At 38.0% G+C, this 16401-nt stretch overlaps 1 protein-coding gene across 1 annotated transcript in view; it reads right to left on the bottom strand.

Annotated features, from left to right (window-relative positions):
• Nucleotides 1-2341: 2341 nt before the first annotated feature.
• Nucleotides 2342-16401, bottom strand: part of LOC131436449 (nose resistant to fluoxetine protein 6-like) — a 38050-nt gene continuing 23990 nt past the window's right edge. The window contains exons 3-12 of the mRNA XM_058605173.1: nucleotides 14627-14773; nucleotides 14245-14539; nucleotides 13811-14174; nucleotides 13574-13742; nucleotides 13433-13512; nucleotides 3387-3500; nucleotides 3171-3321; nucleotides 2776-3105; nucleotides 2595-2712; nucleotides 2342-2528 (exon numbers count right to left, since the gene is read on the bottom strand). Coding sequence (XP_058461156.1) covers nucleotides 2455-2528; nucleotides 2595-2712; nucleotides 2776-3105; nucleotides 3171-3321; nucleotides 3387-3500; nucleotides 13433-13512; nucleotides 13574-13742; nucleotides 13811-14174; nucleotides 14245-14539; nucleotides 14627-14773 — 1842 coding nt within the window. The 3' untranslated portion in view covers nucleotides 2342-2454. The remainder of the gene's footprint in view (nucleotides 2529-2594; nucleotides 2713-2775; nucleotides 3106-3170; nucleotides 3322-3386; nucleotides 3501-13432; nucleotides 13513-13573; nucleotides 13743-13810; nucleotides 14175-14244; nucleotides 14540-14626; nucleotides 14774-16401) is intronic.

The following is a 16401-nucleotide window of genomic DNA, read 5'->3' as shown; positions in this document are numbered from 1 at the left end:
TGTCATGTCAATATAGTGTGTTATTACACTGTTATTGTTACAAGTCGGTAATAAAGTATGTCCATTCTCCTGCCTGTTTCTTTTTTGCCTAAAATTTGAACAGCTAGTTAAATTTTCGGGCACCAGTCATGGAAGAATTTTCGGCAACTTTTTTATTTTTGTTAATCATGAAAATGAAAATACTGAAGATGACATCGCCACCGAGTGGCATAAAACAAACTCCGTTTTCGATTGCTGATGTTGTAAATTTCCAAGAGGTTTAACGGGACCCAACATAAAAGATGTAACTGACGAAAAAAGCGTTAAAATGTTGAATAAACTTCGAGAGTAGAAAAATTATAAACAAAATTTACAATTCGCTATTTCTTTTCACAAAACAAAGGCGATGATTTAACGGGACTTGCAGATTTTATGACGTTTCATGCTGGAAGACTTGAAAGCAGGACCAGAACTTTTTCTAAATATTACCAGTTTGGCTTGAACAAAACTTAATTTTGGTCAATGCATATCACTAATAAGTATATTTTTCATCCGCTGAAATATTGTTGTTTATTAAAAAATCAGCTCACTTAGATACAACAATGCGCATCTCCCAAGCATTGTTAAGTTTTTAGCAATTAGATCTATAGTTAGTTATTTACATTCCAAACAAAGTGAGAATATTAGAGTATAGTTTGCAATTAGCTAACAGTTCGGCTGAAAAGTTCGTATCGTTTAATAGAAACACACAATTTTTTCCAAAATTCGTTTTTATTATTCAACATAATTGCCATTAGAGGCGATACAGCGATTATAGCGATCTTCCAACTTTTCAATACCATTTTTGTAGTACGATTTGTCCTTTGTCTCAAAATAGGCCTCAGTTTCAGCGATTACCTCTTCATTGCTTCTACATTTTTTACCAGCGAGCATTCTCTTGAGGTCTGAGAACAGGAAAAAGTCACTGGGGGCCAAATCTGGAGAATACGGTGGATGAGGGAGCAATTCGAAGCCCAATTCGTTCAATTTCAGCATGGTTTTCATCGACTTGTGACACGGTGCATTGTCTTGATGAAACAAAACTTTTTTCTTCTTCAAATGAGGCCGTTTTTTTGAAATTTCGTCATTCAAACGCTCTAATAACGCTATATAATAGTCACTGTTGATGGTTTTTCCCTTTTCAAGGTAGTCGATGAAAATTATACCATGCGAATCCCAAAATACAGACGCCATAACCTTACCGGCCGATTGTTGAGTCTTTCCACGCTTTGGGTTCGGTTCATCGCGTGCAGTCCACTCAGCTGACTGTCGATTGGACTCCGGAGTGAAGTGATGGAGCCATGTTTCGTCCATTGTTATATATCGACGAAAAAAATCGGTTTTATTTCGATATAACAGCTCCAAACACTGCTCAGAATCATCAATTCGTTGTTTTTTTTGTTTCAATTATAGAGGCTTTAACATTAATGTCATTCGCCTCTTCGGTCCAGAAAAATTTTCTGACCCTATGTGCGGGGGTTGGGAATCGAACCCAGGCGGGTGGCGTGAAAGGCATCGACTTACCCATCACGCTATACCCGTCCCCAGAATTCGTTGTTGTATTTGATCGATTGTGAGCTCACGCGGCACCCATTTTGCACAAAGCTTTCTCATATCCAAATATTCGTGAATAATATGTCCAACACGTTCCTTTGATATCTTTAGGGTGTCAGCTATCTCGATCAACTTCACTTTACGGTCATTGAAAATCATTTTGTGGATTTTTTCACGTTTTCATAGGTAACAGCCTCTTTTGGACGTCCACTGCGTTCATCGTCTTCGGTGCTCATATGACCAGTACGAAATTTTGCAAACCACTTACGAATTGTTGCTTCGCCCGGTGCAGAGTCTGGATAACACTCATCAAGCCATTTTTTGGTATCGGCGGCACTTTTTTTCATCAAAAAGTAGTGTTTCATCAACACACGAAATTCCTTTTTTTCCATTTTTTTTCACAATAACAAAAGTAGCTTCACTCAAAATGCAATATCTCACAAACTAATAATCAGACAGCTGTCAAATTTATACACGTATCTTTTGAAGGTTGGTACTAACTGAAAATGGTATGGATTTAATTCTAGTGGCGCCCTCTCATAGAAACGATACGAACTTTTCAGCCGATCTGTTACATCAGCGATTTTATAAGCTGGAAAGTTAAATCAATAACTTTCTCTAAGTTCAAGATATATTTTCCTCAAAATTGCAACCGGGAAGGTGAACAGGTAACCCTAGCGCTCAAAGGAACTGGCACAGCGTTGAGTCCCTTAAAAACTATTATTGAGTTCTTTGATTTGATGAAGAGAATAAAATGTCTTGCAAAATGTAAAGATTACAGTATAAATTGTTTAATTTACTTATAAATAACTTATCAAATATAAATACAGTCTGTCATTTCGTTATCCATCCCTTCGAGATGGGATCTGATGGGAACTGAAATTATACACGCCCGTTTAAAACAATCTCATTATTGTTCTGGTGTTGAGGAGGTTTCGAAGCTTTTGCTGTTTCTTCTGCAAGAAAAAAAAATAAGGAGAATTACAAACAACGTAGGTTACGAAAAAATAACCTAAACTGACCGATCATCTTCTTAGCATATAAATGTTTTTGGATTGCAGTTGCCGGAAACTCAAGCATCAACGCTAGTATTAAACCCATGAAGTAGGCTGCTACCACTACCGTGATCACCTTGGAAAGCTACCAAGAAAAAGAAAAGGTTGCTGCGAAATAGGCCTCGCTTCGTTGAACTCATTTTCTTACCAGCGACATTTTGCTGAAGTATCCGACCTCCCTGGTGCCGAAGAAGACATTTTTCAGCATAAATACGTGACACACGTACGCACAGTACGTGAGCCTACCCAAAGGGACGAATATGGAGAAGTTGAGGAATGCTTTTATCGTTTTGTTGTACTCATGAATCAATCCGTACAGCATGATGGCACCGAGGAAAATCCACATGTTTTTCATCACCGGATAGTAGATGGCCATCCAGATGGAGGGTTTCTCAAAATCGTATACGTAGAACATCATATTGCTCATCATGCACAGCAGTCCAATTGGAACTACTCCGTACCATAGAGTTTTGAGGTACTGAAAATGAGAGGGAAGATTGGTTTCTATAAGTTCTACAGGTTTTTAAAAAAAACCATCCTTACCCAGGATCGATTACTATCGTGATTGTGTTTACGCTGCTTGTAGTAAATCATTCCAAGTATTAAACCTCCCAAATAGCATCCCATGTTCGTGTGGAACGGTATGTAGACCGCCTGGTACATTCGATCGTACCAGTAAATGAATCGTTCATCTCTGTAATGTTTTGCACATTTAAAATATCGAATATGTTGGAAAAAAATAAGAGATCCAATACTCACTGTAACCTATTGATGAAGGAGCCATCGAATCCGCCCAAGTAGATCACCAGAGCTGGGATAACGTAGGTTAATGCTACTGCAGTTGAGAAAATTGTTGTTCTAAATTTGGGGTATCTGTGAAAGAGGTAATCAGGTTATTACCTTTTTACTGAATTCTTTCATGAGAAACTGAACATTAGACATTAAAAAAGGTGACAATGGAGTAAATTTTGCTGGTAGCTACATTACAATACATAATAATGGGGTGCAAAAAATGCTCAAACTCTACTTGATGCGTTTTGTTTTTTTATCAATCATTAAAAATCATCTATCATTTTAACGATTTGTGTATGCAATAATGAGGCTACTGCTCAGTTTTGAAAAATTGCTACGATGTCAAATATCAATTGACATCGTAGCAAGAGGAACAATTATTTCTCCCGCATCGCGAAAATCTAAGCTACTCACACGTCAAACGGGAGAAATTGTTTAATGAAGACAAATCAACTATTACTAAACGTTTGACAACAGCTTGGAAGACTGAATCAGGAAAAAATTGAAAGCCAAAGTCTTGGTATTACAGTTCTTTTGTGAAATTTTACCTTCTGTTTCAACAGACTTCGAAGCTGATTTTTAGCGTACAGAACAATTGCATGGCTGATGCTACGATGCAATTGACACCAAGAATCTTTCCAGACCGGTACTTGAACATACGATTACTGGTTTGTATCAGGAATCAGGAATCAGAACAAATTGGCTCAAATGGCACGTTCCCCTTGATATTTGGAGATTTGTGCCTTGCCATCAATTTGTTTTTAGCATCATTTTCCCGATATATAAGAGGGAAGGATTGAAAGGAAATGGTAAGGGTTGGACTAGGAGGATGGGAAAAATTGACGACACAAAAACACATAAAAGCAGAAGTAAATTCTGCACCCCTAAGGGATGCTGAACAATCTGCTGAGGATCACATTTAGTGGAAGCAGAAGGAAATTCTGAACCTCTACGAGGTCCCGAACAGTCTGCTGTTAATAAAACCTCCAACCTTCGAGAGGATTTAGAGATCTTACAAAAGCGACACCATTCTGCACTCCCGGAAGAATGCAGAACGACTCGCAGTATGTACGAGCAGAAGTAAATTCGGTACCCCCCAGAGGATGCCAAACAATCTGCCAAACCCTATTTAAGGTGAATACAGAAGGGATTCATTCACTCCAGGAAGAACGATGAACCCTTCTGACTATAGCTCCTTACCACATTGGGTGAGAAACGAGAGAATATCCTTGAATTTTAGCTCCGCATACACAGACTCAACCATGTATGGAGAACCAAAAACCCGGATACGTAGCTGCGTCAATGCGGGACAGTTACATATCAGATGATATGAAGTACCATAATCGCATTCACACAAATCACACGAATAATACTCAGCACGTTGAATAGTAGCCATGTGATAATTGAGTTCGCAATGTCCAGTCAGAGCTCTGACCAGAACACTTCAATGATACTTGGAGAAATGCAGTAGACACTTTGACATTTTCAGATCTAAATCTGGTAGAAATGCTTTTGTCTGAGCGCAAGTTTGCAAGCTGCGCCAGTAGCTGGCATGTTTGGATGCAGCCCAAGAACGTATCTTGTGCTTTATCCAACTAGTTGAAAGTGGTAAAGCTGGTTCAGGACCAACGAAATCATTCGTTGCACCAGCTCTAGCCAACTCATCAGCCCTTTCATTTCCAGTAATACCAGAATGGCCGGGTACCCATAAGAAGTAAACAGCATTTGAAATGCTGAGGTCTTCAATTTGAGTTCGACATGCGATCACTAGATTCGACCGTGAGTCATTCGAACTGAGTGCTTTTAAGGCTGCCTGACTGTCGGAACAAAAATAAATACGTTTACCACAGATCCTCTGCTGAAGTGCCGATTGTACTCCACACAGAATTGCGTAGATTTCTGCTTGGAACACAGTACAGTATCCACCAAGTGAATGAGACTGCTCCAGCCTATTTCACGACAGTAGATACCAGCACCAGCACGACCATTCAACAGAGAACCGTCCGTAAAACAAACTATGTGTTCATCAAGTTGTCGTTCCAGACAACCAGACAATCATTCCTAACGAAGAGGATAGCTCACATTGAATGTTTTAAAAGGAAAACTGCATGTGAGAGTTAGGTCACTAGGAGCGAGTAAATACTCATCCCACGGAACCATTTGAGACCACAAGCGAGTGTGACTGGTAGCATATTCTAATGGGTTACTGTTCCAAAGCCCTGTAACCCAAAGACGGCATGCACAAGATAATGCTTCTTGTTTTAGGAACACATTTAGTGGTTTAATGCACAGTAGCGCCTCTAGAGCAGCAGTAGGAGTTGTCGTGAATGCTCCTGTCATCGCCATTAGGACCATCCTTTGGAGATGATTTAGCTTTGACTGAACTGTCGCGACTTCTCCTTTCTGCCACCATACAAGACATCCATATGCTAAAATTGGTCTAACGATAGTTGTGTAGATCCAATGAATATATCTGGGTTTGAGTCCCCATGATTTTCCAAAAGCTCGTCTGCATTGGCCGAAAGCCATGCAAGCTCTTTTAATCCTGAAATCAATGTGAGCAGACCAATTCAGTTTTGAGTCAAGAATAACCCCGACGTATTTAACTTGATCGACCACAGTGACCCCTGAACCAAAGAACTGCAACGGACGAGCTCCTGTAATTATCCTACGATGAGTGAAAAGCACCATTGATGTTTTGCCCGGATTTACAGATAATCCAAACCTGACAACACCATTGTTCAACAGATCGCAGGGCTTGCTGCATTAAATCAAAGAGAGTGTTAATGCTTATACCGGTCATCAATATATGATAATCGTCGGCAAAACCATAAGTCGGAAATCCAAGGTTATTAAGTTTCCTTAACAAACTATCAGCGACTAGGTTCCATAAAAGTGGGGATAGTACACCACCTTGAGGACACCCACAGACACTCAGCTTTCTAATCTCTGGCCTGCCGAAGCGATGATCAAAGAAGTTGATTGCTAAGCATTGCGTGTATCCAGTAAGGGAAAAACCCAAGATATTCCGTTCACGACTGCAATGTTTAACCTCCTGCAGCCATTCAGCCATCGGCACGGAAATACACCTTGACTTAGGAGTTCCTATTTTTGTGGCCTTTTACGACATGGAATAGGAAACCAGTGGATCAATTCTTGGTTCTTCTCCCGCATCGCGAAAATCTAAGCTACTCGCACGTCAAACGGGAGAAATTGTTTAATGAAGACAAATCAACTATTACCATACGTTTGACAACAGCTTGGAAGACTGAATCAGGAAAAAATCGAAAGCCAAAGTCTTGGTTTTACAGTTCTTTTGTGAAATTTTACCTTCTGTTTCAACAGACTTCGAAGCTGATTTTTAGTGTACAGAACAATTGCATGGCTGATGCTACGATGCAATTGACACCAAGAATCTTTCCAGACCGGTACTTGAACATACGATTACTGGTTTGTAAGACCAGCGCCCTATGTATTAAACCGCCAACTCCGCAAACCAGCTAGGAGTGTCGATTGCAACTGTGGTAGTGAATTTGAAACACACAAGGCTGTCAAAATTTGCAAAGAATAATCTCGTGGCTTGAAAAGTGACATTTTCATTGCGATCGAGATCATCGACCAGGAAATTATTGTTATATACACGGAACGACCGAAATCAGCATTTTCGCGAAAAATTTAGTTGATTTGCTGATTTTAGTTAGTTATTTTTTGAGACAACTAAAAAAATCTTACTTTTGCTGATTTAGATTTTTTATTCTCATTCCCTTAATAATAATAAAATATTTGTTGAAATGACTATTTTTTTTAGTTGAATTCACAAATTAAACGTACTGTCATTTCTTAGCTAAGGCACACTTCATATCCAGTCAACTAATTTTTTAGTTGAATTAAAGAAATATAATGTTGTTTTCAACCAATATGAATGGTTGAATTGGCTTCTGCAATCTGCAGCTATATGGCGCCCTGTCACCGAAACGGTAACACCTTAATGACTACTAGCCACTAGATGGCACACTACTGCCGAAAAAAATTCAGACGCGGTTGTCTTTTCTATATTGGCAGGTATAAATACGATGTTGTGTTGGAGAAAAAGACATAAACGAAACGTAAACATCTTTTTGAATTTTTTTTCTTCTAAATCACTGTTTCTTCATTCTCACTGAAAACTTTGAGCACTCGGAAAACAAAAACCGAATACAAATAGTACACCGGACGGCGCAGCTCGGAAGGTTTGAAGATACAAAAAACCTTCATCACAATTAGAGTGAAACATTCGAAATTCACACCACTGTTCCGCGTAAAAACATTATTACGCACAATCGCTTCAAGTGCGCACAAATTCTGAATAAATACACTTTCCACTAACAGTTTACGTCATTTTTACATATCGGTTTAGAAAATTATATAGGGATATATCGTAACACATGCGAAAAACATCTAAACAATTTGCGAGCAGTTTCAACAAGACTGTCCCTTTTAGCTTTTTAATGGATTGTTTTGCTTTGACACTGCTGTCCTTCAGTAATGACGGTGATAGATAAATAGAATCAAAGTTTCTGATTTTAATAACGAAATTAGTTGTCAATGAGAATTTCGTGTTGGATTGAAATATTGCTGGTTTGTGTCCAGAATATTCTCCAACTAAACACATTCTCTAAAAATAGGAGTTTTTTTCAGCACAGTAAATTCTACATTTTAACTAATTTTATAGTTATTTTGGAAATTTTGTTGTTAGAATCAACTAATTCAAAAACAGTAATACGAATTAGGCGCAGAGCTAATTTCGGTCGTTCCGTGTAGTGCTAGGAAAAACGTCTGTGATCTTTTATCTTATCTCAAGTAAAAGAATCGTTCTGGTTTAGACACATGCGGTATGTTTCTATAACGGGAAAAGGCCAGTGGAAGTCGATGGTCGCGAACAACTCGCAAGAAGCGCGCAAGGACATGAACGCTCCCAATACGCCAGTACTAGGAATAGGAATAGAATCCAATAGGATATTTTAGATCGAGAAGGTGCAAAAGATAGTTGTCAGCAAGACGCAGAAAGTCAAATTCTACAAAAGAAATGCAATATCCAGATTTTGTTTTTAGATCACTTTGCTGTATTTCTTTAGATTACACTGTGAAATATTGGTTTCGAGAGTTTCGTGGTAACCGAAACTCTACTATCCAAGGGGTTCATAGTGACAGGATTCTTGCCGCAGGGAGTCTTGTATGCTAACTCCTGATCAAAAGCACGAACGCAGGCGCACTTCGGAAGCATGTTGGGCTATCCGGAGTGGCCTAGGCATTCTTATGGCATATTATTCGGATACTACCAGTGAGTGTAACTGCGCATCATTGAAGCGTTCAAAAGCCACTGCGAAACGACCTCACAATAAGCGGCAAAGAATTTTGTTGCACTAGACAAAAACATCGCAAACGTGACTAAATCTTCATTTATGGGCTTCAATCGTTTGTCCGACAACTTCATTCACCCGATTTGACTTCCGTTGTTTTAGTTCAAAGTTCAATAACAGTTACATTACAAGCGATTAACGTTATCGCCAGACATTCAAGGATTAGATAAGGGATTCGTTTGAAAAATTCATTCGCCGTGTTTTGGGACTTACTCGCAAATTTAGTTCACAGATACACTTTAACCTCGGTTTACGCGCAGAGTCGGGGGAGCGTAAATTCAATTTCCCGTAAATAAAACTTTAACAATGCGTGGGATAAGCGCTTTGTTTTATCTAAAAGAGCTAATCTTTTGATTAAGAACAATGCTCTAACCGAAAAATAATCTGCTTATTACTGAAGGTTTATGGCTCTCGAATTGTAAGATATGAACGTATTGGAACGGAAACTTTTCATAGTTTGCTATGTGTGCGAAATTTAAATTTAAATTTGCTTCAATCCAGACGCGTAGGGAGGATTGACAAAAATGTCAACAATGTATGTTATATTTGATTTCGATAGAACAGTGATTCCCAAACTGGTTCCTACAGCCCACTAGTGGGCATTAACTTATTTCAGCATTAACATTAAATTCCAAAATCCAGATGCAGAATTCAGGTTGAGGTAAAAAATCTCTGTCAATAATTTTGGTCCAGAGTACAATTTCAGAATTCAGAATTCCGATATAGACTAAGAATTTCGGTCCAGAATCGAAGTGTCGATTTTAGGTTCGAAATTCAGCTTCTACACTCAGATCACAAAGTCAAGTTATTCAATTCAGGTCCAGGTGCTGTGTTCCAATTATAGTACGGAATCCTGGTCTGGAATTCAGATCTTGGCTTAGAATCCATTTACAGAATCCAGGTCCATATTCAGAATCCCAATAAAGAATTCTTTATCAGTTTCAAAATACAGAATCAGGATCCAAGATCAGAATGCAGGTCCAGAACTCAGATCCAGAAATCAGGTCCTATTAATGCTTCAAAATTTTGACCCAGAATCCAAGTCCAGAGTTATGTTTCTGAATCCAGCTTCAGGTTCAGAATCCAAAATCAGGACCAAGTTCCAGGTTCACCATTCTGGTGCATTCCCAATATCTCTGTCGTATTTTATGAGTAAAAATCTTGCTTGGAATCCTCCAGAATCCTGCTCCCGATTTAGACCCGAAATTTTTGAAACCGCTGTTTCATTGCTAAGTCTAACTTTCTGCCACGGTGTGAAAAATAATGATGGCTGTTTTTCAAAGCAAAATCTTAACTCAAACTACCATACTGTGAACAAATTTTATGAAAAAAGATATGCGAATCTAAGCAGGATAAGGAGTTTTGGGATACAATATTGCCATGAAGATCACAGTATTAACAATGCAATGTATTCTGTACGCTAAGAACTGGCAGCGAAGTCTGCTGAAACAAAAAGGCCAAATTCCGCAAAAACGAATGTAATATTGAATGCAATATTCAATATACAGGTTCAAGATGCTGAATGTCGTATATTAGTTTAACCTTAGTAAAATTGAAAGAACAGTTCCAGAAAATCCAGATTAGAAAATTCGAGTCATTTTCCATTTAAACTCATAATCTCACGTTCTTTATTGGGTACTGATAGATAGTTAAGAGCAAATTCAGCAGCTAGAAGTTCTATATGGAAAATCTATAATAGAACATAAACTAGAACAAACGTATCCCCAGCAAGCCGTTCTAGTTTTATTTATTCGACCAGTTTTACTATCAAATTTAAAACTGGTCTACGATGCCGTTCTATTTTTTGTGTATTTGAAACACGAGTAAAACACTGCTGGGGCTGGAAGTTTTTCTTGTTATAAAATCCAGATTTAAATTTTGTAACTGACATAAATTATGCATCTAGAACTAGAACACTACTGAATATGCCCTAAGCCTCTCTTGTTGCACATTATTGGGCTGGTTGAACTGTTAGAACATTTACAATAAGCCTATTAATTGCATCGTTTTGCGTTTCCAGAGTTATCTTTCAAAAATATATATTCAAATTTTTGGCATGATAAAAAGCATCATTCGAACAACAATTTGTAATTTTTTCGTAGGAAAATATTGAGAAATAAGTCGGTGAAGAGGTATTTTTGAGGACGCTTCTTAAAAATCATGATTTGCGGTGTCCACTGCATCTCAGTGCAAACTAATCAGAAGTGAAAAACGATTGATTTTTTTTAAATTTTTTTAATTTTTGGTGGTTGTTCAAAGTGAAAACTACGATTTTTCAAGGAAAAATCCGCTATTTTGTAGCTGTGAACCCTCCCCAAAAGTAAAACGTTGGAGTCTGTTTTTTTATATGTAGAAAGTGTGTGCAAAATTAAAAAAAAATTGGTGCAGTAGGTTTTGAATGACGATGGACACGGACTTTCAAAACCTGCTTACGAGAAAAACGCGTTTGAAGTTTTTTGTCAATAAAATCGAAGGAAACAATTTATTAATCTAGGGAGCCTGTAGAATCTAACATTTTCAAAAAATCATATTTTTTCTTTTGTATTTTATTATAACGAAATATTTCAAGAATGTTTTTTTCAAGTTTTTAAGTCAATCGAAGTAGAAATCTTGGGCCTGTGCGCCGAGCTCTTGCTTCTTCGCAGAGTGAGATAGCCATTGATAAAGGTCCATAACTTCCAGAGTTTCATTCCAATAGGCTTGGAAATTTCACAGCATATTCTTGAAATGTGTAAAACATGTGTAAAACATTTCCAGAATATTCTGTGAAATTTTCAAGCCTATTGGAACGAAACTCTGGAAGTTATGGACCTTTATCAATGGCTATCTCATTCGGCGAAGAAGCAAGAGCTCGGCTCACAGGAAAATATAAGAAAATATTAACGAAAATAATAAATGATGTTTAAAAAGTGCCTCAAGGCTTATATTCCAAGGAGGTTTGGGATGAGCAAGAACTTTTACAGATCCTATCACAGTACACTGAGGTCTCTTTTTACGCGAGGGATACGTATCGCGTTAAAAAAAAACCGCGCAAAAAACTTTAACACTAAAGAAAAAAATTTGTCTGATGCCAAATATCTTAAAAATGCATGAAGTTGAAAAAACTTGAAAAATTTTTCGGGATAACACCAGATCTCGAAGTTTCATGCATGCAAAAACCGCGTAACTATATCGATTAGCTTTATATAGTACTATATAGTCATTTCCCTCAAAAGTTATGCAAAAGTCACTGGACCAGATTATATGGAACTAAAGATATCAGTAATGTACAATTCATGATATTCAATTCTTTGAAGCATGCTAGATTGTTTTGTACGAGGTCTGTTCAAAAAGTTCCCGGAATTTTTTAATTGCGCGCGTCTGGAGAGTCCGGTGGTCAAATTTTTTTTATTGTGTTGGTACATATGTCCCTAATGTATGGTGAAATTTTCAGCTGAATTCATTGTTTACATTCTGTCTGGTGTAGACGTGTTTTTTTGAGCTCGGCGATTTTTGTTAGTTTAAACAATGGAAGAATTGAAGAGTCAAAGAATTTGTATTAAATTTTGCGTGAAAAATGAAATAAAGTGTAATCAAGTGTGCGAAATGTTACAGAGAGCCTACGGTGAGTCTGCTATGAAAAAAACAAGTGTTTGCGAGTGGTATAAGCGTTTCCAAGATGGCCGCGAAGACGTTGAAGACGACGAACGCTCCGGTCGACCCAGCACGTCAATAATCGATGAAAATGTGGGAAAAGTGGAAAAAATGATTATGTATGATCGCCGAATCACTATTAGAGAAGTTGCTGATGAAGTTGGCATATCAGTTGGCTCATGCCATCATATTTTTTCAAATGTTTGGGGCATGAAACGAGTGGCAGCAAAATTCGTTCCAAAACTGCTGAATTGTGATCAAAAAAACAAACGCATTACCATCGCTCAGGAGCTGTTAATTATGCCCCAACCTCCTTATTCACCAGATATCGCTCCGTGTGATTTTTTCCTGTTCCCAAAGTTGAAGAGACCCATGAAAGGACAGCGTTTTTCATCGATTGAAGAGATAAAGGCAGAATCGCTGAGAGTGCTACAGAGCATTACAAAAAGTGACTATCAGGGGTGTTTCGAAGACTGGAAAAAACGCTGGCATAAGTGTATTATATCTAGGAGGGATTATTTTGAAGGGGACCATATACATGTAGACGAATAAATAAATATTTTTTTAGAAAAATGAGAATTCCGGGTACTTTTTGAACAGACCTCGTATATTAGAAATGCCCGTGTAAGTACCCGAGAGAGTCCCAAAACCCGAAAAAAACCGAAACCCGATTAAATTTTTTAAGCCGAACCCGAGCCGTATTCATTGAAGATGACGAAATCAACACCCGTACCCGACAAACACAACTTTCTCTGTATCCGAACCCGACCAATACCCGCTTCGGGTTCGGGTCGGGTTTCGAGTACAAAACCCGAACCCGAACATCTCTTTTGTGTATGTATAAATTAAAATTTCCTTCATTATGCAAACACTTTTTTTATTGTGACTATCGCGTAAATTAAATGGAAAATCGTGTTATTTCTTATGAAACGCATGAAAAATTCAATGCTTATTATTACGAAAATACAAACATATACTTACTTAGTTACCGCAACGACTAGAACCATACCCAAAGTGAACAGTTGGTAGTCACATGCCAGATACCATGCTTGCTGTAAACACTGTAAACAAATGAAATACTGTAACAAACACATTAACTAACCAACAAACTTGACATCCTACCGGTTCGTCAGCGTTCACGTAGTTATTGACATACAGCATATTAGTCCACCAATTCTTACGGCAGAAATAACGTTCCGTTTCTGTTCCACGTTTCCACAAGGGTCCGTCTTGTAGTTTGGGCAGCCAGGTGGCATGAAGCAGCAATACATAAGCATATGCCGGGGTCAGTCTGTTCGATTGGTAATGCAATTTTTTTTTGTTACTCATCATTTACAGAAACTCGAGATAGTTACTAACCTCACGAATCTGTAGAATATTACGCCTATAACTAAGGTCCACGGTACTTTTCTAAGCTGGGCACTACTGGTGAAGAAGTGAATACTCAACAGGAAACCACTCATTTCGAAGAAGGTTTGTACGATCTGCGATCCATTGATCATCCCCATCGATAAGAATTTGTAATATTCCTGCTCGCGGTCGAACGGATTGCTGATGGGCGTAACGGCAAACATGTCCGCACAATGGCCGACCGCCACCAGGAAGAACGTGAAGAACCGAAACGTTTGGAAGAATCGCAAATCCTCGTTCAGTTGGTCCTTGGAACGACTGGTCAATCGGTACCAGTTTCTTTTGAGCGAAAACGACGTGAAAAGCATTGTTTCTGTAATAAATGCAATCGGAACGAATCGTTTTATACGGTAATCATAAATCAATTTATGTGATGGCGTTACTTCGACAGGGAATTTCCAACTTGTAGTGTTCATTCTTTTGGCTTTTGTTCATCCGATAGTCGAACCAACTGGAAGCGCAGACGAGAAATATCAACAACATCGAGACGGCAATAAAACTCATGTCCAGCAGATCGATTTGGATTCGACTTACGGGGCGAGTGCAATATTCTATCTCGGTGTAGGCAGTTAAATTGTAAACCTTTTTCAGGATGTAGTTTTCGCACACGTTGATTAGCCAGCCGTAGTTGGCACGATCGGGGATCACATTCTCGTATGTATGGGCGTCAATAATGTACTGAAAAAGAAATGTCGTTTATTTTTAAAATTGAAATTCCTTTTCAAAGCTCCAAATGGGACCGTAAGAACGAATAAGGCTGCTTACCGGAAAATCAATGTTGAATTTTTCCACGTACAACTGCTGGAGCGTATTGTTGTCCAGTCTGGCAACCAGCTGGCGGCAGCGCTCCACGCAGTGACCGCGATCAAAGTGATTATGCCGATAGTGCCGGTAGGTATCATTCGAGTAATCCTGCAATGAAAAGTTAGAAGTCGTTTAAGAATGGACCGAAACCTCCATTTACGAACTAAGCGAGAGGTGCTTAAATCGGTTTAGAGAGAAAAATTACGTTATTTGGAATTAAAAAAAAACAGTTTTGAGTAATGAATGTGGAAAACCACAATCATATGAGTATTTTCGGAACGGATGTAAAAAATTGATGTCGGAAAACGATGTTTGAGCTAGTAGGGGCGGGTAGGGTCTAACACTTTTGAAAAATCATTATTTTTGTATTTTCTTATAGTAAAACATTCTGAAAATACTCTGTGAAATTTTCAAACCTATAGGAACAAAACTCAGCAAGTTATGGGCCTTCATCTTTGCCTATCTCATACTGCGAAGAGGTAAAAGCTCGGCGCACAGGCCTAAGATTTTTGCTTTGATTGACTTAAAAACTTGACAAAACATTCTTGAAATGTTTCGTTATAACAAAATACAAAAGAAAAAATATGATTTTTTGAAAATGTTAGACCCTACGGGCTCCCTAGAGTAGTAAATTATTTCGTTCGATTTTATAGACAAAAAACTTCAAACGCGTTTTTCTCGAAAGCAGTTTTTGAAAGTCCGTGTCCATCGTCATTCAAAAACTACTGCCCCAATTTTTTTAAATTTTGCACACACTTTCTACATGTAAAATACCAGACCCCAACGTTTTCCGTTTCGTTGGTGACAAACAAGGTTTTACAGCTACAAAATGGCGTTTTTTTGTGAAAAATTGTTGTTTTGACTTTAAAGAACTATCAAATATTTGAAATTTTATGTTGGGGTCTAGAAAAACATGTTCTCTATCCATGCTGCTATGATTTGTTGACTTTTGATTAGTCTACGCAGAGATACAATGGACACCGCAAATCATGATTTTTAAGAAGCGTTCTCAAAAATATCTCTTCGCCAACTTTTTTCTCTATATTTTTTACGAAAAAATTACAAAATGCTGTTGGAATAATGCTTTGCATTATGCAAAACGTTTGAGTTTATTTTGTTGAACGAAAGGTCTGAAAAAAAAATCGCAAAAATTATTATTTCTACCATAATTCAGACCCTATCTCCCCTTAATACTCTTACAATATGCATGTTTTCGGAACGGGATTGATGATTAGATGCCGGGAAACAGTGTTTGAGGTCGTCCTTCGTTCAAAATTATCAAAATTCATTCTTTGTTCCATCTACTCATTAAGTTTGTTCCAAAAATACGCATATTAGATTGAATTTCAAGAAATATCAATAAACCTAAGACTGCCATCTTGGTTCTCTGAATCCTTTCAATCATCGTTTCCGACATCTACTCATCAAACGAATCGAATCGTTTCTATATTGTAAAAGTTGTTTTCAAATCACTCAAAAATTATCAATAAACCGGAAGTCGCCATCTTAGGTTGTTGTCAGAGTGAGCGCGGAGCGCTCGCACGCGCTCCTTGACGCTTCGCATTTTGCGCGCACTCTGACAGCAACCTCAGATTCTGAATTGTGTTTCAATATCGTTTTCTGGCCTATTCGTTATATTTATTTCAAAAATACAGTATTCAAATATTGCCATATCACATATTGTCATATTTTGAAAAAAAAAAACTTGTTTTGACGAAGTACGTACGTAAACAAAG

The sequence above is a fragment of the Malaya genurostris genome, chromosome 3 (genome assembly GCF_030247185.1).
Source record: "Malaya genurostris strain Urasoe2022 chromosome 3, Malgen_1.1, whole genome shotgun sequence".
NCBI classification, from domain to species: domain Eukaryota; kingdom Metazoa; phylum Arthropoda; class Insecta; order Diptera; family Culicidae; genus Malaya; species Malaya genurostris.
The sequence above is the reverse complement of the archived record's forward strand: the minus strand, read 5'-3'. Positions and strand labels throughout refer to the sequence as shown.